Raw genomic sequence first — 27,279 nt, 5'->3', positions numbered from 1 at the left:
TTTTGAAATACGAGACCGGATAAAGTTTAATCACTGCGGTGTTTAAATCGGAGCCGCCGGCATATTGAATTCCACAAGCGACGATTTGAAGACAGTGCTGTTTTGTTTCGATTAAGTAAAGTTTTAGATGTAACTAGTACTCCAACCGTCACACAATACCTGACATTTTGTATAATAAAGTCATTTTTTCCTTTTTTTCAGCCGATCCACAAAACGTACAGAGCAGTACATATAAAAAGACAGTGAAAAAAGAAAAGCAAATAACTAAAATAAAAGTCAGAGATCGAATCAATCAATCCATAAATCAAATTGTTTGGTCTTGAGCCATTTATATGTTGTTTTGAAGTTCTTTCATTCGTATGAACTAAAAAGTGTGGCTGACATTTCATGAATCTCTTTGCAGTCACTCAGGTCATAGGTCGCTAGACAGACAGGCAGATAGATAGATCGATCGATAGAGAGATCAGTGTTCCTCAATCAAACGTACACTTCACTCTCCACCCAGCCGGTGGCGCTGTCGACTTGACATCGGCATCGAACGACTTCCGCCTCTGTTGGCTCCTAATGTGTACGTCACCTCGCGGGCTTTGTTTTGATATGGCGGCAAGTTCGTATATTTTTTGTTTGTTTATTTGTTTCCCATTATTGGGGTTAAGGGAGTTTTAAAACCAAACTTTTCCACGCCACCGGCACCCCACTCTTCTCTTCGGCATTGAAGGTAACGTTCGGGTGTGTGTGTTTTTAGACAATTTTCATGTCGAGTGCTGGGGTAGTTTAAAGTGCGAGGCGTTGCTTGTCTCGTAAAGGTTTAATAATGTCTTTTTTTTGCGATTCTGAAAATGGCGACTAATGGTGTTTCTCTTTGCTGCGCTGCTTCCATTTAGATTTAGATTCCGTAGTTTTTTTACAATCTTTTTTTTTTTTTTTTTTTAATGTCCAATCAGATTTCAGTCTCTATGCCAATAATTCATTTGCCCAGGTCTTCCAGAATCATAAATGCTGTCTGATGTAATTTAAACTATATTATGATTGTTTCTTTAACCAATTAAATTAGAAATGCAACAAAAAAAAAGATTAATCTACAACTAATCGATTATGAAATTAATCAACTATCTTGATTATAGTTTAATCGTTTAGAGACCTTGTTTAACTTAAAATTGTCCTTGGAATTTGTAGAATTATGTGGCCTTGTCACTTTGCTTAGACAGCCAATTTGTGTCTCCTTGCTCAGCATAGCCTGTTTCGATTTAGACTTACAGTATTTAGTTCCTCCAGCTCTTAGTTGGTCTTTCCCAGACATTCCTTTTCCCCTTGAATAGAGAAGACATGCTGTTGGCATGGAATTGTACTAACTAAAGGTGTCCATGGTGATTGAAGCCCCCTCCCTTCTGTTCCCTATATATCCCTATACCCTCTCCCTTTTTTTTTTAGTTAGTGAGAGGCCGCAGTTGACGAGGCAGTCACTGCGGTTTTGATCTTTCGCTGTGAATATGTAAATATTTCTTGTAATTAAAAAAAAAACAAAAAAAAAACACAAGGACAAGATTGATTACTTAATTAATCTGCCAGAAGGATTTCCAAAACGAGTGGTGTCAGAAGTGGGATCTCAGGATTGAGGGTCGGCTCCAGGGGATCCCGGAGCAGTGATTGATTGATCATCCAAGACAACTGCATGAGTCCTGCCTTCACCCCAAAAAAACAAAAATTAGGACGAGAGGGCTCCCCGGGGCCCTGGACATTGACTGTCACCTCGAGATTCCAAACGGACCCGTGTTGTCCTCCAAACAAAGAATTACTGTAAAATAATTCAGTTTCCTTGAAAATTCGACCATTTTGGATTTGACATGGTGTAGGGGTGGGTGATATAGCAAATATACAGTGGAACCTCAGTAAAACTGACCCCGATGTAATTGATATCGGATAAAATGGATCGGTGGGACTGAACAATGTGTTAAAAAATAGTTTCCATATGTAACTCAAAATGCCGTTGGAAAAGTCTGTTAGTTCCAGAATTGTCCGGTGTTGTTAACTGGCGCTGTGGCGCAAGGTAGGCAGAGAATGGCACTCATGTATTTCCGGATCACAGATATACAATAATACTAGATCCTACCGTGTCTACGTGGCGGCCATGTTGAATGAGGGGCATTGACATGGCAGCCATGTCACGATAGTATATTGTCTATTGCACATAGAGCAGAGAAAAAGCGTCATGGCTGCAGCGTTGACGAGTACATAACGCAAGTCTTTGGAGTCTGGAACATGCTATTTTTGGTACAGTAGCATTTTTTTTTTTTGTCAAGCCGTTTGCCTTTGGCAACAGATTTGGAACTAGGAAGCACGCTAATTCCCCGCGGCTCATGAAAGTGACTCGCCTACAGTGAGTACTGTACGTCAACAACCTCACCATGACCAAGCACACTGGTGTGGTAAGTTTGGATGGAATGTGACATTTTCAAACTTTTTTATATATTTTATTTTTACAATAACTTTGGACTGGGCGTTATTGGCCACAAAAAAACCTCTCCAAAACAATAATTTTGTACTGTACGGTACTATGGGTGCATATCGCCTCAAAAAAGTGCTTTAATGTAATGGACAATCGGCTATATTAGGCGACCACCCCCCGCACCCCTTCCTGCCCCTATTAGGCTGTTCTATCAAGGTTCCACTGTACTTGATGTATCGTGGGTTGTTGCATGTGAGAGGTATAAAATGACTATTTTACAACTATTGAGTACAAATCCTCATGTAATGTTTTCTGCTTTCACTCTCTGCTGGTTCTCCTCTCACAATAAGCAGCACCCCGCCCCCCGGCCATCTAGAAAACTCCTGCGCGTGTGAGGGTTTTTGTATGAATTTAACAATGAGAATATTTCATTTTCATGTTAAAACTCCAACTGTAGTTTCGGCTTGATTCATTATATTGGTGTCACAGAGATTCCAACTGTTATGATTACGCCGTACTTTGTCCTGGCCAGTTGCAGTGTGTTCCGACGTGATGCCGAAGTCTGAAATAGTCCGCAAACCGGAGTGGATGAGACGACATGCGGTCGTGTAAATTACTTGAAGTTTGCCAGTGAGCAAGCACGAGCTCAGCGTCTAAGTACGGCAGCAAATGATTGGCTATTATAAAATTTAGAATCTACCAACCAATCGCCATAACATTTGTGGATGGTGTCATCGTTTGACTTGTTTGACGCCAGCATTTGGGATTCTGAAGGCCTTGGGGCAGATTGCAGTTACATGGCAATACAGAAGCTGAAATCTGATTGGACACAAACCAAAAAAATCTAAATACTGTACACGACTGGAAGCTGGGGAAAGCACATGCACACATGCGATGAAATGAAGACAATAGATTGCTGGAAATAAAATATATTATTACAGGATCTCGTTTGATGTGTGTCCCGTGTCTGAGACGCACAAAAATTAGCAGGGACTGGTCTTTTGTATTTTCGCGTTGAGGTGGTACGGGTCGTGGCCCTGGTTGTGGTCCCAGCCAGGATGTCCATGCTCGCTGAAAGGTTTGACTCCTACCTTCATCGCTTGTAGGGACACACGATGCTGGTCAAGAAGTTGACCAGGTAGAAAATGGCTCTGTGCAATGCCTCTGTTTCTGTGCGGTCCATTTCTTTTGGTCGGATCATTCTGTTAGGGTTTGTGACCGGTTGGAACCTAAGGTAGCAAATCAATGACAAAAATCAAGGAGAGTGGCATCTGAAAGACCGTCGGCACTGCTGCCTCCCTCCTCTCCTCACGCAGCCTGCTGCTGTGTAACCCCCCCCCCCCCCCCCCACACACACACACAGACACACAAAAGCAGCCTCGTCCTACAGAATACACTCAACTGTCATCAAACAAGAAAGACAAGACCGAGTTCATCCTATGGTCACCGCTTGCGACCCCTGTGTGTACTGCAACTGCAAGTGATGACCGCAATCCTGGACAGGAAAGGCATCGCTGAACCAGTTTTGAGGCCGTGGCAGGGGATTCGTAGGGGATAGAAGAGGGTTCTTCAACCCCAACGACAACAGTGGCATCATTTGATGACGAGGTTTGCCTCGATTGTGGAGAAAAGGAACATTGCATCAAAGACTGCCCGAAACAGAAGCAAGACTATGCAAATAAGACTTCGTTTTGCACTTAAGAGTGGCGATTAATTGTGGGGGACCCAGTTTGTTCGACTTCGCCTCTGATTGACTACCGACGGTGCTCGGAGAGGGAAAGACGCTGTTATCAGGTGATACTAGGGCTGTCACCATTGAATCTTTTTAGAATCGATTATCCTATACGTATATATTTCGTGGTGTAATCCGGTTAGGGTTAGGTTGTGTCAGGTTAGGACTTAGCGTCAACCAATTTTTGTGGGTGACTTAGCCGAGCTAGCTGATTTTTATTTATTTATTTTAAAAAAATATAAATTTCCGCTCCACAGCCCTGGGTGATACACCGTCACACTCTGCATCCATCACTCGCTACTCGGTGCAATGAAGACACGTTTTGCGTTGATACGCTACTTGCTTAGTTAGTGCTAGGAAAATAATTTCCAGTCACGCCACACTGAAGAAGTTAAATAATAACCTTATGAAGTTACCAGAATATATTGATAGACACCTTTGAATTTGAAAAATGAGCAATGAACAGTCCAAGTTGACATTTACAATGTGTATTGATAGAATTAGCATTTTATCTGGATCTTTCAGCGCTATTTTAATTTACATTTATTATTACTTTTTTTTTTGATAATGCAAAATACGAGTGAACAACAACCACTAACAGCAACCATCACTAATGCATATGGGAATATTGAACTACCTGAAATGTAAATTGATTTCTTAATTATTCTGCCAGAAGAATTGCCAAAACACCTATTTTCTGACAGGTTGTGGACCAATCCAGTAACTGAATCATTATCAGTTTGTTTGTGGATATTCTGCAGTCAATTTGAATAATGTCCTGTTTTTTAATTAAGTGATGGAAACTAAAGAATGTTTTCTTATCCGATTCATCGATTAATTGAAAAAATTATTGAAATATTAGTCGATTATTAAAATAATCATTAGTTGCAGCCTTAAATCAAATATAAAATTCCTCCTCACATTTTCCCGATCACGTTTTTCCTGATGTCTGCTACCAAATGCGCAGCCCAGGACTGCTATTAAATATAGCCAACCATGTACACATATTGTATTTAGACCGGTAAGCTTTGACAATAATAAATTACTTTTGATTGATATCATGTGAAAACCAAGTGACTAACCTCAGTTTTAACCTGTTACCCACAACTGTCGCTGAAATCCTGGAGTAGGGGAGCCAAGAAGAGGGCGGCGGCATCATGTCCTCTCCCACCGCTGGGCTTCCGTACTCGCCGTCGGACTTTTTAGCCCGCTGGATGCCGAGCAGCAGCAGGGCCGGTGTGATTCTGGGCCCTGGGTCTCTGCAATGTGACTCCCCGGTAGCTTCTGTGCCCCCGGAGCCAGATGACTTTGCCCCCATGGCTGCCTCAGTGGACAGCAGCTGCGTGGGGATGGAGAGCCTCTCCGTGGCAGCTGGAGGCGACGTCTCGCAGGAGGTTTCCGTTATGATGAAGCTAGATCAGGTACAGTCAAAATATTAAGTGCACAATCCAATGTGAGCTGTATAAAAGGGTTTTTCCTGGTTCAAATTGAGGCAGAGGTGGGACCATTCTGATCATTTATCTGATCAAAAGATTTACTCTTTTTCAAATCCATTCAATTGTCCAAAACATTTGCTGTAAGAAAGAAAATCGGTCATTTGGCTCATTTTCTGCTTCTTTGACCGTTCTAGGCGTGACTCCCAACTGTTTATTATACAACCCACCCTGTCACTGTGGTGTAATGCAACAATTGCGGTAAAAAATAACACTCAACTTTGTGCAATGCTGGTCAAATAATAATAATTTTTATGATGTCAAAAGTTTTAGAACCCAATGTTTTGTGAAATTAGGCAAAGGTGGCTGCCCCAATTATTTTCTAAAATTTAAAATTATTATTATTTTTTTTTATGCAGGAAAACCCTTGTCTAAAATGTTCTGCATTTACTCTTGCAGCTGAGGAGGTGGCAGCAGCATCTGGAGGAGCAGCTGAAAGCTGACCAGCTGGATGAACTCCGTCGCCTCCAGGAGGAGCAGCGGAGCATCCTGGCTCCCTCCAGTCCCGGACAGAGCCTCTCTAGTCATCCCTGCGGACTCCAAAAGGAACACCGCCAAAAGGAAGAAGCACTCATGCGGCTACAAAGTGGTCAAAATGGTATCGAAAGGCACGATGAGGGAGAAGGTGAAATATTTTTTGTTGTACCGTGTTCCCCCGCTATATTCATCATTTGTGCCCTCGCTATCACCTCACCAGGCACCGCCTCTTATAGGCACATTCTGTATTCAACACAGACAATAGCACAGTATTTTCTATACATTTTATGCCTGCATTTTTTTTGTTCAGATGCATTTGCAAAGCGTTTTTAGAGGCGCAACAATTAATCGATTAATCGACAACTAATCCATTATCAAATTAATATATAATGTAACTACTTTGATGATCGATTTATCATTTAGAGACCTAGTTAAACTTAACATTGTCCAAATCCTCCAAATTTCAGCCTCTCAGCAGTAAATATTCTTAGGTTTCTGTAGTCCTCTGTGAAAGGAGACTGATCTTTGTGTTGAATCAAAATAAGATATTTGCAAACATCTGGTTTTACTCTGGAAAACAATGGTCAACATTTTTGCCCATTTTCTGACAGGTGTTACGGACCAAACCAGTAACTGAATCATAATCAATGGCTGTTTTTACGTTTTCTGCATTGCCAATTTGAAATAATGTCCTGTTTTTAAATAAATGGATAATTTTTTTTTAATCAAAGTCATCGATCAATTGAAAAAAACCAACAGATTAATCAGTGATTAAAATCTTTAGTTGCAGCCCTATGTGTTTTCATCACATTTGAATGGGGCCTCACTTTATTAAAAGTGACAGTGACTTCAAGTTTTGTTTTGTGTGGGGCCCGCAGACCTGAGACATGATGGCTTTCCCAAGCTGACAGCAAATAACCACAACATTCACAACAACAACAGAAACCATGATCCTATGCTACAAGACAGGTAAGATGATGGAGAGTTGTTTTCCTTGTTCTTGCCCATAACATGATATCATTCTCTGGTAATACCTATGAAACCTTGCGGGCCCTGAGGTCCTCTGGCACTAGGCTTTTAGTTATTCCCAAAGTCAGGACACACCAGCACAGTAAGGGATCGCTCCAGTTTCACGGCCCCCATCTGTGGAATAGCACTTAAGGGATACAGAGAACGTTCCATGTTTGTAAGAATAAGCTCAAGACCCTTCCTGGATGTGCCGGCTAAGCAACTCCGTACACCAGTTGACCAACATGCATGTGCTACGGTGTTCATTCACTAATAAGTTCGATAGAAACACGATAATTACTTGTGTTGGAATCATTTATAACAACACAGGTTATACTAACATATCAACTCACAGGTTCTTACAGGTGTTTAGACACTAAAAAAGAATCCCACCGCACCACTCGACAGTACTGCCTTGCTAATTTTCCCCACATCCTGTACTGCCCTTTTCTGTCCTCTCATCTGTTTCTCTTGGTTAGTTATTCCATATCCTCAACGGGTTACTGTTCAAATATCTACTGTCTCACTGTTGTTCTGCTTTGGTTTTCACCCCTAGTCCCCTTGTCCACTCTGTCCCTCTGTCTGTTCCCTAAAACCCTTTTCTGTCCGGCTGCATTTTCAATAAACATCAGAATAATATATATATTTTTAAATAAGCAGAGGGAGTATTTCAAACTCCCCTGTTGCAGAGCAAAGCTGTTCCAACACAAATGCATACAGATCCGCCATTCTGCAAGGCCATGCAGCTGAACAAGACGGGTTTTAAAAAAAAACAACTAAAAAATGTTTGATTTGATTTAGTAATGTTAGTCATATTTGACTTTGAGTTTTCCTCATGAACATGTACTTGACCATACTCTTAAAGGAGAGTTCATCTTACAAATTGACAAGCTGCATAAAAACTCATTGAATGAACACTAATGTATGCCAATGTTTACTGTGTGTCCGTGTGTGTACCTGTGGCTGTGTATTTTTGTGTCTGTGTGTCCTTGTCTTTGCGTGTGTGCTTGTGTCTCGGCCCTTGTGCGTGTGTGCTTGTCCTTTGTGTGTGTGTGTGTCTGTGTGCATATGCTCGTATGTATGTGCGCATGTCTGTGTGTGTTAATGTGTGTCCTCATGTCTTTGAGTGGTCTCTGTATATATATGTATGTTAATGTGTTCATTTTCCTGTTTGTGTGTCCTTGTGTGTTTCTGTCTACTTTTTTCTGTACGTTTCCGTGTGTGTATGCCTGCGTGATTGTGTTTTTGTGTATGTGCATTTACATTTATGTTACTATGTCCATGTCCATGTGTGTGTCCTGATGTCGTTTTTGTGTTTGTCTGCTTATGTCTTTGTGTCTGTCCGTGTGTGTGTATGCCCATGCGTGTATGTGTGTGCCTTTGTGTGTCCATGAATGTACATGTCTTTGTGTATCCGTATGTCTGTGTTTGAGTCCATATGTATGTGTGCCTTTGTCTGTGTGTGACTGTTTGTCTTTGTGTGTTAATTTGTGTGCATGTCTCATTGTGTTTGTGCGTGTGTCTGTCCAGGCCAATACAGGCAAGCAAGCAGACATATGAGGAGTTATTGGAGGAGCACCTGAGGTTGGAGGAGCAGAGGTTGAAATCTGCCCAGCAACAGCAGGTAAGGCAACCCTACAAATGTCCATAATTTCGAAATAGTAATTGTGATGGTAACCATAGGGCCAGAAATGGAAATATGTATCGTTCTGTTGACAGAATCCAGATGGAGGGCAGTTGGCGGCACCCCCAAAACGGGCCTTTCTGAGGCGAGGGAAGGGCTTGTCTCGATATACCAACAAGGCCTCTGTTCCTAAAGAGGACTCAAACACAGATCCCAAAACATCGAGCCAGGCCCTAGTCGTCGCCCACAGCAACTCTGAGCTGACATGTATCCAGAAAAGTGCAGCCAAGCGACTTCCTGTCCAGCGTAAAACCGCCACCCTTAACAAGGAGAACTCTCCAAGAGACAAAAAGGACAGAAGGGTTGAGATTAAAGCAAGCGGGACCAAAGTGTTGGGATGCTACCAGAGACAAAACACAGGCGGGCAGGTGAACACAAACAAACTGGTGGAGGAGAGTCAGCCTGCGACAAAGCAGGCCGGCGTGCAGGCAGCGTCGCCAGAAGTCTCACGGGAATTGCTGGAGAAAGCAGAGAAGCTGCAACACCCAGAGTGCGAGCACCATCTGGAGATCATTGAGCTGGGAGAGTTTGAGCTCCTGGAGCAAATGGCCGAGGAGCTCTCCTTCTCATCTAACTCCTCCTTCGTCACCAAGGTAAGGATTATCAGAGACACTAGGACATTATTACACTATAAAGCGCAAATCTTCCATTTTGATCTGAAGTTGAAGTAACCAAATATGGTTCCTTGCCTTGTAAAGAGCTACACTGGCGAACAATTTTCTCTTAAGTGACCACACATGGTCCCCAGCTATGTGATGAGGTACTCTGGCATCCCTTTTAAATTACTGTAATTTCAAGGGTATAATATGCATTTTTTTGCCCCAAAAATTCATCAGAGGTCGATAGTGTGTTATACGTAGGTATCAGGAATTTATCACAATGGATAAACATATACCCGTTCCTAGGGGTTGTGCAAAATGTGTGCTTTCATTCCAATATATGTAATATCTAATTTGACAAACTTATTCGGGATGCACGATAATTGTTTTTCTCCCGATAGCTTCTCCAGACCGATACGGTCCAATCCATCCATCCATCCATCCATCCATTTATTTATTTATGCTTATCCAAGGTCAGATCGCGGGGACAGCAGCTTAAGCAGGGAAACCCACATTTCTCTCTCCCCAGCCACTTCGTCCAGCTCTTCTGGGGGGATCCCAAGGCATTCCCAAGGCATTCCCAGGCCAGTTGGTCCAGCGTGTCCTGGGTCATCATCCCCCGGGCCTCCTCCCGGTGGGAGGTGCTCGGAACACCTCACCAGGGCGGGGGGCATCCTAATCAGATGCCCGAGGCAACCTCATCTGGCTCCTCTCGATGTGGAGGAGCAGCGGCATCACTCTGAGCCCCTCCCGAATGACCGAACTTCTCACATCTCTAAAGGAGAGCCCGGACACCGTGTGGAGGAAGCTCATTTCGGCCGCTTGTATCCGCAATCTTGTTCTTTCGGTGACGACCTGTGGGTCGTGACCATAGGTTAGGGTAGAAACGTAAATAGACCAATAAATTGAGAGCTTTACCTTTTGGCTCAGCTCCTTATTGGATAAACATATAGTCACCATGACAGAATGATACAGAGTTGGCATCACTGCAGACGCTGCACCGATCCGCCTGTCCATCACCCGCTCCATTCTTCCCTCACTCGTGAATAAGACCCCAAGATACTGGAACTCCTCCACTTGGGGCAGAATCTCTTCCTTTTCCCACTGAGAACCATGATCTCAGATTTGGAGGTGCTGATTTTCATCCCAGCTGCTTCACACACTGCTGCGAACTGCCCTAGTGAGAGCTAAAGCTCGCCGCTTGATACGGCCATCAGAACTTACATCATCGGCAACAAGCAGAGATGTAATACTGATGTCACCAAACCCCTCAACGCCTCGACTGTGCCTAGAAATTATATCCATGAATAAGGAACTCCAGGGGGAGTATGTACAAGCAAGTCTGTTGACAGCAGTAGTTGGGTGACAGACAGCATGGTGTGACGGTGCGAGATTACGTAATAAAGATGACCCAACCTTTTTTCACACGGTATTTTCACACTTGCTAAACTTGTCAGCCAATTCTACAATTATGGCAGGCGACTTTAACCTAAATCACCCTATAGATCACACAAATCTAAAAAATAGCAATCAACCTCAATGCGGCAATATATTAAAGCAATATATGGACGACTTTGGACTTGTTAACATATGGAGACGAAAAAAAAAGAGAAATACACATTTTTCTCCTTGGTTGACAGAAATTAAAGACAGTCTTGATGTTTCTTTAACCATCACAGAATTACATAAGGCATTAAAAATATGCAAGCGCCTGTCCCAGATGGAATTTCTGTCGAATTCATTAAACCTTTCTGGCCAATACTTGCCCCTCTATTTTCCAGAACAGTCAAGGAGATAAATGATAATGGTCAAATAAATAGCCATATGAACACAGCTTCAATTAAATTACTACTAAAGTCAGGCAAATACCCCACTCTCCCAGTTAATTATTGGCCCTTATCACTGATTAATGTAGATATCAAGATTATCTCTAAGAAAACCAAAATAAAGAATTTGGAGTGGCCTAGTCACAGACTTCACCTGAATCATATTGAGATGCTGTGGCATGACCTTAAAAAGGCCATTTCTGCGCGAAAACACTTCAATGTGGCTGAATTACAATAATTCTGCAAAGATGAGTGGGCCAAAATTGCTCCACAGCACTGTAAGAGACTCATTGCAAGTTATGGCAAATGCTTGATTGCAGTTGTTGCTGCTAAGGGTGGGCCAACCAGTTATTAGGTCTAGGGGACTATCACCTTTTCACACAGGGCCATGTAGGTTTGGATTTATTTTCTCTCCCTTAATAATAATAAACATTAAAAAACTGCATTTTGTGTTTTTTTTCCCAAAAAAAAAAAGAAATCAGGAAGGGGGTAAAAACTTTTTCACATCACTGTATAAACTAGTTCGTTTTTGGACCGATGAACTGAACTTTGAACTTGTTCACATATAAAATGAACTTGCCCAACACTGATCCTGTATTATTTCACATTGCAATATATAGCGGCTGAAATAATTTAACACGTCGCCATTTTTCTCACTAAATATACTTCCAAAGGTGCTACTGACCTGAAAATTTCACCAGCTGCTCGGAACAACCCAAGTAATCCATACATACAAAGAAAATAGAACAAGTAAGCTCCAATATTAAGTTGTGTGTAAAAATGTGAAATGACAGGGAAAAAGTATTGGACACATGAAGAAAGGGAGGTACAAAAATGGATGGAAAGCCAAGACAACACCTAAAATATATCAATAATCAAACAACAACACAGCCCCTTGTCAGTGCAAATGAATATCAGCTGGTTGAGTCCTAATTGATGGCCTACAAAAAGGACTCATTGCCAAGGTGTGAGTCAAGACACATCTCATGATGGGTAAGAGCAAAGAGCTGTCTCAAGACCATCGCAAACCAATTGTTGCAAAATATAGCGATTCCATTGGTTACAGGTGCATATCTAAGCTTCTGAACGTTCCAGTGAGCACTGTTGGGGCCATAATATGTAAGTGGAAAGCCAATCATACCACCATCAATTTGCCTCGATCAGGTGCTCCTCACAAGATTTCTGACACAGGAGTGCAAAGAATAAACAGGTGTCCAAGAGCCCAGGACCACCTGTGGAGAGCTTAAAAAATACCTGGAATTAGCAGGTACTGTTGAGTTCAGGGTGTACCCCGCCTCTCGCCCGAAGATAGCTGGGATATGCTCCAGCACGCCCGCGACCCTAATGAGAAGCGGTATGGAAAATGGATGGATGGATGGATGGATAGTATGAGCTACTCCTCCTTTTGACTCAGTGTCCAAATATGGTTCTTTGCCTTGTAAAGTGCTACACTTCTATTTTGACTTAAACCTTAATTGACCAAATATGGTTCCTTATGATCTACCAATTTTGTTGTTGCCGCACCATACGGTACAATAACGACCGTATGGTCTCTTCTATTTTATCCTCTAAGGAGCTCATCTGGTGCCTATTTGGATTTAAGTGACCAAATATGGCTCCTAGTCCCATAAATGCTATCTTTGTGTTTTTTTTAAAATGTATTTATTAATCTATTTTTTGGCGGACCGACAGGTTCTGCAGATGGACTGTGAGAAGCGGAAGCTGCTGGGTGTGGCTGGTCTCCATCAGAGACGGCTCTCATCCACACCCATCAAGTCACCACTGGCCAGAGAGCAGCGGTGCATCCCTGAAATTAACGGTGGTGCTGTGAAGAGCCATGACGAGGAGGAGGAGAACTCTTCATCAGAGGCGGCCGCCGACGACTTTAAAGGGCCTGAACGAGCAGTCACGCCGCCTGTTTTTCCTATCAGCCTTTGCTTCCCCGTCCCATCCGAGCCGCCATACGACAAGCGCTCCTACCAGGATGATGACTGTGAGAGTGACATCGTTGTCAGCAGCATTGAGGACGACAACTCCACGCTGGAGGACAACAAAGATGTGACGGCGGGCCGAGTCATGTTTGCCGATGACAATACATGGAACGACATGGACGACACGGCGGTCAGCGCTGAACCCGTTTCTACAGAAACAGCCAATCAAGAGCCAGACGCTGCTCCTATTCCGGCGCCGCCTCCTCCTCCCTCCTCCAAACTCATGATGAAACTGGTCCCCGTGCTCAAGCCAAAGACACCTAATGCACCTCTCCCTCCACCTGATTTCTCCTCAATTTACACACCTGACAAGGTGGACGACAAGACGGGTGAGACAATCAAACCAAATTTAATCCACATCTGATCCAGTTTGCACATTTGGCCGCAATGTAAACCTACCATGTAAAACCCCTTTGATCATTTTCAGATTTTGCTGGGTTTTTGTTGAATCTTAATACATTTTGATCCAGAACTTGGTGAGATGAAATTGAACATTTGAAATTGTCTGTAACGGTAATGTGAATGTTTGTCTGGAAGTGCCCTGTGATTGGCTGGCGACCCGTCTAGGGTGTGTCCTGCTTCTCTCTCCCAAAATCAGATGGGATTAGAAAATGAAAGGACGATGAAATCGTGTCTTTTAGTGATAGACCGATATGTGTTTTTCAGGGCCGATACTGTTAGGCCGATAACCGATAATTGGAGCCGATATTTGTTTTGCGGTAAAACGGAAAATATTGACATCAAAATTTGGATTAATAAAAACTCCAACACTTGAATTCAGTTAAATGCCTTTAAGCACATTTATTAATCAGCTTTTCAGATTTCCAACGTGTTAGGTTTTTTAAATGTTAGAAAATAGGCATCTTTGTTTTAAAATTCTAACAAGCAGTGCAGGAAGCTCCCAGGCTCAGCAGCATGTCTGAGCAAGTTAAATGAAAACTTTAACAAATAAACTTTAACAAATAAATAGCCCCCAAATGTTTTCTATAGTAAATAGTTTTGCAAAATTTCAATATAATAGAAACGTTAATATTTTATGTAATAACAATAATAATAAGAATCCTCCTGGATTCCCCCCTCCACTTTATTGTGGTGGAGGGGTTTGTGTGGCCCAATGATCCTAGGAGCTAAGTTGTCTGGGGCTTCACACCCCTGTTAGGGTCACCAATGGCAAACAGGTCCGAGGTGAGGGACCAGACAATGCAGGGCTATAAGACCCGTATGATAAATATTATCAATGGCTGTAGGTTTCCCTTGCCCGGACGCAGGTCACCAGGGCCCCCCTCTGGAGCCAGGCCTGGAAGTAGGGCTCGAAGGCGAGCACTTGGTGGCCGGGCCTGTACCCAAGGGGCCCGGCCGGGGACAGCTCGAAAGGGTAACGTGGGTCCCCCTTCCTGTGGGAGGGGCCGTAGGGGTCGGGTGCAGGGTGAGTTGGGCGAGCTAACCACTTAACATTGTCTACTAGCGGGGGTTAGCTCAAGGCAAGGCACTGGCAGCTTTATTTATACAGTGCATGTAATACACAAGGTAACTCAAATGTGCTTTACATGTTTGAAAGTACAACCTTTACTGTCGGCAAATTCACGCGATTAACACGAACAGGCACGTCTGCAGGGACTGTGAGCGAGCAGAGCTGCCGCATGTGTTGTAACCTTAATGGGCTCACAGTAATGTTACAAGTACAATTTATGTAGCGTCTGCTGCCTTAACTTTTAAACATATTTGTTCCATGGGCTGTCTCCATTTGGTAAAACCTTCTCCGTGTGTGTAAGACTGAGAGCATTGCACATGCATTGCACAGCTTTTACCGCGTGCTGATTGGCTGTTACCTGTGCAGTGGCAGTGCAAGGGTAACCAATCAGGTGGTGCTGTGGCCGGGACAATGTTGAAGAAAGAAGTCTCAGACACAAGCTCGCAGCGGCTGCATCTGAGCCAAAATAACCCAGTATTAAATTATCGGCCGTTGGATTACAGGGCGATGCTGATATGCGCCAAAATGTCAAATATTGGCCCTGATAATTGGCCCGGGAGATAATCGGCCTATCACTAGTGTCTTTGCTGTAATAGGGCAGCAGGTACAGTCCACACAGTTGAGGGAGCGACTGGTGGAGCTGGAACTCGAGATTGAGCGTTTCAAGAAGGAGAATGCGGCGCTGGCCAAACTCCGACAGGAGAACGAGAAGAACCAGGAAAACCTCAGGTGACTAGTCATAAGAGATTACCACTCTGCTCGTCCTTGTGGCTTTCTTTACATCCTGGGTTCTACAGGAAGGAGCGGTTGGCCTGGGAGCAGCAGCAAGCCGAGCAGATGGCTCACTTTGAGGAGTACAAGAAGGAAGAAACCAGGAAACTTCAGCGCGAACGAAAACTCTTTGAGAAACACGCCACGGCTGCACGAGCTGTGCCCGACAAAAAGGAACGCGAGGAGATACAGGTAAACAAGTTAGCCACTCTTTATTGTCAGCCAATAAAGTAAACTACTGACCTGACAGGGAAAGGGAACAGGAAGGTGTTTGCAGAGGTATTCCTGGAATTAATCAAGCCTCGTAGTTAATGGTCTTGCCCGTATTGTATGGCAAAACAAAAAAAGCGAGCATTTGTGTGGTGTCACAACTGGGAAATTGTATTTTTATTGAGGCATACATTTATATTTTCCACAGGTTGAACTCCGAATTGTTCCACAGCCGACGGTCTAGTATAATTACGTAATTTCTCATGTATTATACGCTCGAGTATAATACGCCCGCCCAAAATCGCGGCTCTGCAGTTGGAGTTTCCTTCTACCTACTGTATGTATCATCACATACAAACATTTTAATAGTACTGTTGAAAATGGTAAAGTCCTACATAGCATTAAACAATTTACTGGTATTCGCTACACAACATCATTCATTCTCTTGACCATGCGTTCGTGGGCTGGAAAAAAAACTGCGTTCATGAGTGGCTGTCTCTGTTGCCGGTCTGTTACTGCCAACGAGGCGCGGGTGAGGTGGGCGGAGGGTCTCGTTCTCACAGCCGAGCAGCCGCCAGGCTGGGCCGGGCGGGCACATCCTCCTCGGAGGCGGAGTAACGAATCTACTTGCAGGCTAGAGGTCCCGTCCACCTGAACACCAACGCGAGGCCGGCCGGGGCCCTCCAATGGCGCCGTCATGATTGTGTTAATGCGAAATGTATATAAATTTGTAACATGAGACATTACATAGTGGAATGACAGTATAACTTTTTCAGAACCCCCATTATCCTTTGACCTATGTTACAATACATACCCTTAATTTTTTAAGCAAAACAAATAAATGGTTATTATACGTGATAAATTATGGTAATTATATAGTCCAGGAGGTGCGTAAGATAAAAATGAGTACAGTGTTGCTTTGAGATGCGAGTTGAATTTGTTTACAACTATGTTTGTACCTCAAGGCACTTGTATCTGAAATCCTCTTTCCCCATCAAAATCAATAGAAATGCTATACATCCGTTCCAAGCCCCGCGCCAAAATAAAAAAAAAAAAGTTTTTAAATAAAAGTAACACTCTATAATATTGCACTTCATTAAAAAATAGTAATGACATAATTGATTAGAATGTAAAGAATTTAACAGTTTGGGGATGAAGTGCAGTCCCATGTTGACTGCGTCGTCCACAGACCTGTTTGCTCGGTAGGCAAACTGCAGGGGGTCCAGCAGGGGACCTGTGACGCTCTTGAGATTATCCAGCACGAGTCGTTCAAAGGTCTTCATGACCACAGATGTCAGGACGACAGGCTTGTAGTCATTCAGACCCGAGATTGCAGGTTTCTTTGGACTGTGATGATGGTGGAGCGTTTGAAGCAGGATGGTACCTCGCGCAGTTCCAGAGATCTATTGAAGATCTGTGTGAAGATTGGAGGGAGCTGGTCCGCGCTGACTTTGAGGCAGGATGGAGACTGGTTAGCACATCTGCCTCACAGTTCTGAGGAACAGTGTTCAAATCTCGGCCCCACCTGTGTGGAGTTTGCATGTTCTCCCCGTGCCTGCGTGGGTTTTCTCCGGGTACTCCGCTTTCCTCCCACATCCCAAAAACACGTGGTAGGTTGATTGCAGACTCTAAATTGCCCACAGGTGTGTATGTGAGTGCAAATGATTTGTTTATATGTGCCCTGCAATTGCTGGCGACCAGGTCAGGGTGTACCCCGCCTCTCACCCAGAGTCAGAAAATGGACGGATGGATAGATGTTTATTGCAGCAGCAATCGCTCCAGTAGAAACACTGGTACCCTCATTAATGTAAGGTTCAATTGCCTTTTTGCTTCTCATTGCACTGATGAGTGGATAGTCCTCATATGCTCGTGTTGGTTATTTGTGGAGCCAGCTCTATAGGGGATTGTTTGCTTGCAGACTCAACACTCTGACTTGGAATTGTCAATGAAATCGAAATGTGTCCATATTTTACTTTTACCTTTCCTGCTGCGAATTCCTTCATTTCCTCCTTTTCATTTCCACTTCAAGTGTTTGTGTGTCTATCCTTGTACTCTTAATTTGTTCCTCAACGCTTCTTGTGCGCTCTTTAATTGTCTATAATTGCCACCCTTCTCCCTAGTGCAATGACAAATCACTCACGCCTGCACTGTGTGCGCTTAATTGCCCCCCCTCTCCGCTCTGCAGTTCCCAGTGCAAAACAAATTGGGGCAGCGTGCCTGTCAGTTAGAGCAGTTTTGTTTGCGATTAACACACCATTACGCTGACTAACCCCCCCACCCCCCGAACTGCATGGTTGCACCAGTAAGCCCTCTTATTTTTTTTGTGTACTGTTGAAAAATTAGGTCACACGTGCCCAAATTGCTCGTACTCTAGAGCACGGATTATCTGTTTACGTGCTGTGCCACCTCTTATTACTTGCAAGTCAAAACGAAAAATCATCCGGACGACGGTTTGTATCTCAACGAACTCTTAAGTCGCGTCACTTATATCGCAAGGCACCACTTTAATAATCTGCAGTGTGTTATATTCATTAAACCCATTTAAGAGCTGCGCACAATTTAAGTAACACAGTATAACAGGGATTCAAAATGTAATTTTGGTGTTGTATGATAGTTACACCCGCTTGTGTTGGGATAGATGAAAAGTAGAATGCCTTTGTGGTATAATAATGCCATCTTCGAGGGGGGTGCGCAAGATTCAAAGTTTAATGTTTGTGCTCTATAATATTTCCTGAATCCAAGGAGTAAGCAAAATAATAATTACATTTTCTAAGGGGTGCGTGAGATTCAAAGTGAAATACCGATGGGGTATCACAATAAAACTCTTGAGGTGATGCGTGAGAATGTAAAGGAATCCGAAATGATTACCAGACAGTCTATTTGTATTTATACAATAGCTCAGAATGAACAAATCAAGACATAAGGCACCACCATTGTGCATTGTTCAAGGGGACATCCAAATAAAGTTGAATTTAATATAATATAATTTCCTCCCTTGAGGCTCTGAAGCAGCAGCTGAGCTCCATGCAGGAGGATCTGCGGAAGAAGGAGAGTCGCTGGTCAGGCCACTCACAATCGCCTTCGCCAACAGATCGACTCGCTTGGCCAGGAAAATAACGAGCTGAGAGATGAGGTGAATGCAAGACTCACTGCAAAAAATATATAAAAATCTTATATTTTAATGTCTTTTAAAAGTGCTTCTCCATCTTTTGATGTCAGGTGCGCATACTGGAGAAACTTCGTCTGAGTGTTTTGAAGAACTCTTTCGACTCAGAAAAAGATGTAAAAAATGTGCCTCCTGTTATCAAAGGGGTTACATTTGCTGTGAGTACTTTGAACACTGCAAAAAGTCACTTTTAGTAACTTAAAACATAAACAGCCTCCCAACTCCCTCCCCATCCCCCCAGAATCCTCTGGACTCCAGCGGGAGTGCCAGCCCTCCACAGGGCACCACTGCAGCGCCCATCAGCGGCAACACCATTGCACACGCGAGTAAAGGTGAGGACATCTTTTAAATCAAATGTTCAGACAATAATTCTGTTACCGTAAGGGGCTGTGCCGGATTCAAAGGGTACTGGTGGGAATTTAAAGTGTAATGGCGCCCCCTTTCAAATTTGCAACATGTTAGTTTTTTTTTGGTTTATATTAGACAATAGACATCTTTGTTTTAAAATTGGAACAAAAGGCGCAAGGAGCTCACAGGCTCAGCCTTCTCTTAAATTGATTGATTAATTGATTCATTGCTTTTTACTGAAGATACAAATGCGACAGAAGACATAATAAAAAGTAAAAGAAAAAAAACACGTTTTAAAAGAGAACATCACGTGTGTGTGTGTCCACGATACTTTTGGCTTGATTACACTTCATAAAACCAGTTACTATCTTTACATTGTCTTCTATTACTATGGCTTTATTTTACAATATACTGTTAACAGTACTTTATTAAAAAACATAACAAATTTTTTTTAAAGTTGTTGTTTTTTTTAGGAAACTAGAACGGATTTATTGCATTTCCATAAATTTTAATTGGAAATTGTTCTCAGATGAGTGTTTTGAGATAAGAACTAAATAAAAAAGAAAAAAAAAAGAGGTAAGAACATGGTCACGGAATGAATTAAACTTGTATCTCAAGGCATCACATTATTGTGACTTATGTCATGTTACTATAATAAGTGAATATATAAACCTTTATACTGTACATACAGTACATATATATATAAATAAACCATTCCTTAATTTCTCACGCATGCACATCCCCCCCCCTCAAATTAATCTAAAGTCAAAAGAGCGCATTATATGTATAAGGAAAATGAAAAAAAAAAATCTTCTTTCACATTGTATAAATGTGAACATACCTAGGGGTTGTGAAAAAGGTGTTCTTTGATTCCAATATGTTATGTAATGTGTAATGTTACAAATTTATACGATGATAAATGTTCACCGCTCACCCATGAGAATCTTGACGTCCATGCAGCCCCATATTGCTATAAAATCCAACCTACTGGGGATTTCATTCGGATATTTTCAGATGGGGAAGGGAGCATAATTAGAGAAGTCCACATAAATACTGGTGACGATTGGCCGCAGTTTTGTGACATTAAGCATTTTTAAGCTTTTTCTATATAGTGAGCGGCTTATGGGGAGGAAAACGCTTTTAATGTCCATCAAAAGACACTAACTGAAATGTTTAACTTCAAACAAAAACAAAAAGTGCAGGGAGTTCCCAGTGTAAATCGCATCTCTTATACAGTTAACTGAAAATGTAAATGAATAAATAAATAGTGCCCTGAAGTTTACACAGTTGCAAATTGATCTCTTATCGGCCACCGCATTAAAAGAAAAAAGGCAGACTCCGATATGTGTGAAGAAATGCTGAATTAAGGTGCCGATAATCAGCCCAGCCGATAATAGTTCTCTCCCTAGGTTCCGGAAAGACAAAGAGACAACCTAACATGAAGACTTGCATGTTTGTGTAGGGATGAAGAGCAGCCTGAGAAAGCCAACCTCCTCCTCATCATCATTACGCAGACAAATGTCAGAGGAAAAGCAAATGGCTGCCACAGAGAAATCTCCAAATGAACAATGTTCCGAGAGCTGCTCACCGGTAATATAAATTGCACATTGACCTCCTTTTCCCAATTCAGCAGTTCTGGTTTCTTGGATTTGTAGAGTTAAAGCTAATAATATTGCTACATTGTAAATGTTTCAGATTTTAAGAGAGTCAAATGAAGCAGAGAGCACTAAGACTGAATCTGTTCAGGAAGTCATCACACATCCTGATGGCAAGGTAAGAAACTACTACTATATTGATTATTTTAATAGCACGCATTTGATTTATTATATTAAATGTTAACAATTCTCATACTTGTTAGGCAATCCATTCAATATTTTCCATTTCAAACATTTTATTTTGAATAATTTCTTAATTAATCAATCATATATAGTAATTGTCGCTAACTTATGTAAAAGGTGACAATTATCGGTGGAGAAGGTTCTAAAATGACTTGCATAAGAGGTGGGGAAGGTAATAAAAGACTTTGGTGTAAGATGACAATCGCAGGTGGAGAATGTTTTCAAGACTTAAAATAAAAGGTGAAGAGGGTCCTTATAAAGACTTCGTGGGAGTTGATTATAATTTGAGAAGGAGCCTAAAAAAATACTTGTGTAAGGTGATGTTCGCAGGTGTGGAGGAGGTGCTGTGTTTAGACGGACTAGCGTCTCCCGGGGTCATTGAAGACGTCACAGTACTATTCAAATGGTATACTTACCGTATCATTGAGCATTCATTTGAGTCGATTACCGTCTTTGTTCTTTGCTAATATGAGAACTTGAGTAGAAATACATGGTGAGGAAGTGACATCAGCGCATGCACTGAGAGCAGAATATTCCTTTGAAAAAAAGAAACCCAACAAAAAACAAATATTTAATGTTTTGAACATGAATCCCATTAAATCGATGGTGTGTATTATACATAGGTAGAAGCAAATTCCTTATTTTGCGGGTGTGTATTATACAGTAAATTACAGTACATGAGAGATGACTGTTACAGATGGAGAGGCTCCTAAAAAGGCTTGCAAAAGAAGTGACGGTTGTAGGTGAGGAAGTGCCCAAAAGACTTAAATAAGACATATGTAAGAGGTGATGATTATAGGTGAAGGTCCTACCAAGACTTGTATAGGAGGTGACGATTACAGGTGGTTAAGGTCCTGAAAATGATTTGACAATTGCAGCTGGAAAAATTCCCCAAAAGACTTGCGTTGCATAAGCAGCGGAAAGGGTTCTAAAATGACTTAAATGAAGTGTATGTTCTAGGTGGAGAAGGTCCTGGCGAGTGGCAACCGCGTCTTCGTGTTCCCCAACGGGACCACGAAGGAGGTGTCATGTGACGGCGTGGCTGTCAAATTCAAGTTTTTCAACGGTGATATCAAAGAGGTGATGGCCGACCACAGGGTGGTGAGTACAGCTCAGTGGACACTCGGCATGTCTATTTATTTTAGCTCCTGAACAGTTGTCCTGTGGTCTCTTAGTTGTACTACTACGCCGACACCAGGGCAACACAGATCACATACCCGGACGGCATGGAGGTCCTGCACTTCCCCGACAACCAGATGGGTCAGTACACTACGATAAATCAATATCACCATATATGGTGGTGTGAAAAAGTGTTTGCCCCTCTTCCTGATTTCTCTTTTTTTTATGTTTGTCACACTTAAATGTTTCCCAGCAATCATTCATTCATTCATTCATTTTCCATACCGCTTATCCTCACTAGGGTCACAGGTGTGCTGGAGCCTATTCCAGCTGACTGTGCGCGAGAGGCGGGGTAGACCCTGAACTGGTCGCCAGCCAATTGCAGGGCACATATAAACAAATCATTTGCACTCACATACACACCTATGGGCAATTTAGAGTTTTCAGTTAACCTACCATACATGGTTCTGGGATGTGGGACAAATTTAAATATTAGTCAAAGACAACACGGGAACACAAAATGCAGTTTTTATTTTTAAGAGCAAGAGAAAAAAAATCCAAACCTACATTTAAGTGTGACAAACATAAATCAGAAAGGGGCCAAACAAATTTTCACACCACTGTATATAGCCTTATCACCAACCATGATATCACAATACAGGAGTTGTTTGTGAACTAATAAATATGGGATGTACGTGGACCCCCGCTGTCCGTTAGGGATAGGGAGTGGGCCGGACCGCAAATAGCAAAAATGCGTGACGCGGGATAAACCAACAAGCATATTCGGGGTCGGTCGTCTTTCACCCAAAAAAAGGTCACAGCCCGACAAAAGCGAGGCTATGTCAAGTACCTGCGTCGAGCAATGACTGGCAAGGGTGCAAGGTGAGGGGAGAGGGAGGCAGGGACCCCTCCACCTGACAACCGAAGAGGGGAGTTCGCGCAGGCCCCAGGAGTCAAGCCAAGAGAAGTGTGAATACCCACCACCCCCTATTACTATGGTTACCAGGTCCCCGACTGGCAACCATTATCCCCGTGCCGTGATTGTGTGTGATGGGGTGTTGTGTATTAAAATTGGGGAGACTGGTGGGGGTGAGGCGAGACGGTCACAGGGCAACCGTCACTCCCACCCAGGCCAACCAGCTCCCCGAAGGATGTGCGAATGTATGTGGCGCATTCAGAATCTGCGGGGTGGAGGCATGGTGGGCCAGAGAGCAGGCCGGAATGCTGGAACACCTGGCCAAGTGTCCTCCACAGCTCACACTGCCCTCCCCGATGCATTAACATTGGAGGACCGGCAGGGCGACCAGACTGGAGCTGTGCCAGGACCCCAAGCCAGCGTTCTCCAACCTTCTTTGCCCCGCGGATCGGTTAGGAGTTGGCATTTTTCTCACGGTGGTGGCGTGGCCGCACACGCTTCCTCCTTCGCTGTTCGTGGTGCGTCCACTGTGGGCGCGAGGCAGGAGTCGGAGTTATTGTAGGCAGCCAGACCAGACCAGACTGCAGTTCCGTAGCTCCCCAATGAGAGTAGCCTTTTGACTCCGTATAAGTAGTTCTGCCTGTGTCGAGCAGCAACCTACGACTGTATCTGTATCAGAGCAGACTTGGTGCGTGAGAGTTAACCGTTGCGATAAACCCGTATTTTAAGTAGGACTCCAGATATAGTGTTGTTTCGGTCAAAAGAACAAATCTTTTCAGTAAATGTAATGAACTGAATTAGTTTATGAAATCATTTCCGTCTTTGAGCTCTCCCGCCGTTAGCCAGCCCACTTGTGCCGTCTCGACGTGTCAATGAGAAGCGCAGCTGTTGCGGCGGCGAAGATCCGGTCAATTTTCAAAATAAAACATATTGACATGCGAATTGCTATACAACAGAAATTATATAAATTGGTCATTCTTTCTCTGCGGCCCGGTGGTTGGGGACCCTGCATGAGATGTGAAATGGGAAATTGACATCTGAAAATGGGTGTTTGCTGGGGTCCACAGTATTGCAATATCCTATTGCCAATGCTTAGTCAGGCATGATGATATTGTGCTATTTTTAAACTGGTTTGTTTCATATATCTACACAGTTTATTTTGTGTTAGCAGAGAAACTCTTTCCAGACGGCCGCAAGGAAATCACGTTTGCAGACCAGACGGTAAAGACGTTTTTCCCAGACGGCAGCGAGGAGAGCGTCCTGACAGACGGAACTGTAGTGCAACTCAAAACGTATACACACAGTTACTCTAACAAATTTTAAATCTTTCTTACTGGTGAATTGTAACTTTATTACATAAAAATTACATGTAAAATTGCATACTTGTGAAATTATGAATGTATTCCCATAAAATGTTAAATTTACTCAATAGAAATGCAAGTTTATTCATGTAAATGTGGCTATTTCTATTATTTTAAAATGTTAAATTATTAAATTAGAGGGTCTGCCTCACAGTTCTGAGGACCAGGGTTCAATCCCCCGGCCCCGCCTGTGTGGAGTTTGCATGTTCTCCCCGTGCCTGCGTGGGTTTCCTCCCAGATCCCAAAAACATGCATGCTAGGTTAATTGAACATTCTAAATTGCCTGTAGGTGTGAATGGTTGTTCGTTTGTATGTGCCCTGCAATTGGCTGGCAACCAGTTCAGGGTGTACCCCGCCTCCTGCCCGATGATAGCTGGGATAGGCTCCAGCATGTCCGCGACCTGAGTGAGGAGAAGGGATGGATGGATAAAAATAATTTTACGTGAACTCCACACAGGCGAGGCCTGATTTAAAGCCGGGTCCTCAGAACTGCGAGGGAGATGTGCTAACCCGTCGCCCACCATGCCCCTAAAAGTATTTTTATTCATATACAATTACAATTTCTCATATAATAATGACATTCCTGTAAAATTACAGGTTTGCGACCATAAAAATTAGTTTAATTTATAAATTAATAACTTCAGATAAAACTGAAATTTCTCATAAAATGATGCAAAATTCAGAATTTATGACTTTGTTCCCATGCAAATAACAAATATATTCACGCAAAGGTGAAACAGAACAAAAATGTACGTCTTCATTAATGTGAAATTGCAATATTTTTGTAAATTTCCAAATGTATTCTTCATATTTCATTAAAGAATTAACAACGGTTGACGTCTTGGTTGCCAACAGGACGGCACCCAGGAGATCCATTTCAACACAGGCCACAAGGAGGTGCACACGGCTGACTACAAGAGCCGAGAGTACCCCGACGGCACGGTTAAGACCATCTATGCCGATGGACGGCAGGAGACGCGATACCCCGGAGGATGGCTGCGCATCAAAGACAAGCATGGAAACTTGCTCACGGAAGCGCTGCCGTGGACGGGCCACAAGTAGTGTACTGTATGAAACGCAACCAAACACAAGGAGTCTTTTCTATTCATTTATCCAAGTTTGGCCCTTCAGCAAGGAGAGACACTGGTAGGATATATATTTTTTTTAAAGTGAGCAATTATGTTGTAATGTTGAAGAATAAACTCTTACTATTACAAGAAAACAAATTCTAACGTTAAGAGAATCAAGTCTGTTTAAAAAAAAAAATACATTTGTAAAAAGTGAATGTCAAAATTTGTGTAAAATGTTTTTTGTTGTAATGTTACATTTTTGTAGTAGTACAACCTAATTCTCTTATGGCCTTATTCATGTTAAAGTGCAACTTTATACTGATTAAATAACGACTTTACTCTCCTAAAATAGCAGATTTCCTCCCAAAATATAACGTTTTTGTAATATGTACTACATCATTCTCACATTACAACTTTATTCACGTACTGTAATGCACGAGCTCATTCCTAAAAAATTACGACTTTATACTCGACTATTAAGCTTTTATGCTCTAAAAATTCTACTTGAAATATTGTGTAACATGAGGACAGTATTCAAATGACTGTTTTCTTAAAATAACAACTTCACTCTTTAAATACAATATTGAATTTTTACTATTGAATGTCTATTTTTCGAGCATTACTATTTTTGTAAAATTATCATTCTGTAGAACTGCTTAAAATTACAAATGTTTTTATGTGAAAGGATTTTCTCACAAAACTGACTTATCACGAATAATTATGACTTGAGCCCTGTAAAATTGTGACCGCTTCGACTTTTTTTTAATTGTATGACTTCATTCATGTAAAATTCTGACTTTTCTCTCGTCATCTGATGACCATATTCGTGTGGTATAATACAGTGCACTATATATTTTTTCTTTGACAATAGCACTCCTTAGTGGCACCTAGCTGGTCTCCTGTTAAAATCTGTTTTTAAAGTGTTATAGCTAGCTAGTATGTAACTTTTGGCGTGTGGATTATAGCGTTTTTTAAATAATATATAAAGTAACCACTTGCTATACAGCTAAAAGTTTTTTTTACAATTTTCAATTAATGTTCCTGAGTACTACCTTGACTTCTCAAAATGTGAAGCTATTTATTTTTTAGCTGAATATTAAAACAAATGTTTACAGTTCAGATGAATGAATCATGCTTGTTTGTCATGTAAATAAATGAAAACTGGGATACACTCAAGAATAACACTTTAATAAGTGAAAACTTAAATGGGCTCCTTTTAACTACTACAACAACAAAAAGAGTCAAATAACTTTTTCCTTCATGAACGTGAACATAGTGGCAACCTAAACCAAAACGGTGCATAGTTGGACCTTCATTCAAGTTGTGCCAGGCCGCTGGCCAGCAGAGGCAAAAAGACTGATTGTCCGTCCTGGTTGTACAGCAACACGGACAGCTCGCTGGACGCGTCTCCATTCTGGATGTATGGATAGGGAGTCTCTTAACAGCTTCTTGTAGCACTATGCAGTATTACAACACTCAGCAGATTGTGCTGGGTAAATATTGCATGTTATTTAGCTCAATTTACCACTTCATTCCCCTGAAAAGCTTCTCACCCAAAAAATACAACTACTCCATGATGACCTTATTCCCCGAAATTGAGCTACTGACTGAGCTAGAGTGGGCCAACACCATTTTTCAACGTCTTTCAAATTAATACTGGTTTTGTGAAAGAGTGGTTATTCACATAAAATCAAATTTATGCAATATTGCACATTTAGTCAGAAAATTGCCAAATTTGCATAAAAATCGATTT

General features: G+C 42.3%; 2 protein-coding genes across 6 annotated transcripts in view; one reads left to right on the top strand and one right to left on the bottom strand.

Moving 5' to 3' along the window:
- The first annotated feature begins 355 nt into the window (after positions 1-355).
- On the top strand, positions 356-26,645 carry cenpj (centromere protein J). The gene is given in 20 exon segments (XM_061792198.1): positions 356-718; positions 5,309-5,599; positions 6,071-6,296; positions 7,027-7,117; positions 8,687-8,780; positions 8,876-9,433; positions 12,958-13,585; positions 15,324-15,456; positions 15,525-15,690; positions 18,709-18,771; positions 18,773-18,841; positions 18,928-19,032; positions 19,116-19,206; positions 20,685-20,812; positions 20,918-20,995; positions 22,021-22,161; positions 22,236-22,320; positions 24,267-24,387; position 24,597; positions 25,312-26,645. Coding segments are annotated over 19 exon segments (3,249 nt in total). The 5' UTR covers positions 356-718; positions 5,309-5,335; the 3' UTR covers positions 25,519-26,645.
- Positions 26,646-26,693: 48 nt separating this feature from the next.
- rnf17 (ring finger protein 17) overlaps positions 26,694-27,279 on the bottom strand; it is a 42,628-nt gene continuing 42,042 nt past the window's right edge. For all 5 annotated transcript variants that reach the window (XM_061792189.1, XM_061792192.1, XM_061792190.1 and 2 more), the window contains exon 37: positions 26,694-26,940. In XM_061792189.1, the coding sequence (XP_061648173.1) occupies positions 26,839-26,940 (102 nt within the window). In that variant the 3' untranslated portion in view covers positions 26,694-26,838. The remainder of the gene's footprint in view (positions 26,941-27,279) is intronic.

Source organism: Phyllopteryx taeniolatus, chromosome 12 (genome assembly GCF_024500385.1).
Source record: "Phyllopteryx taeniolatus isolate TA_2022b chromosome 12, UOR_Ptae_1.2, whole genome shotgun sequence".
NCBI lineage: Eukaryota > Metazoa > Chordata > Actinopteri > Syngnathiformes > Syngnathidae > Phyllopteryx > Phyllopteryx taeniolatus.
Note: the sequence above shows the minus strand (reverse complement) of the source record. Positions and strands in the feature narration are given on the sequence as shown.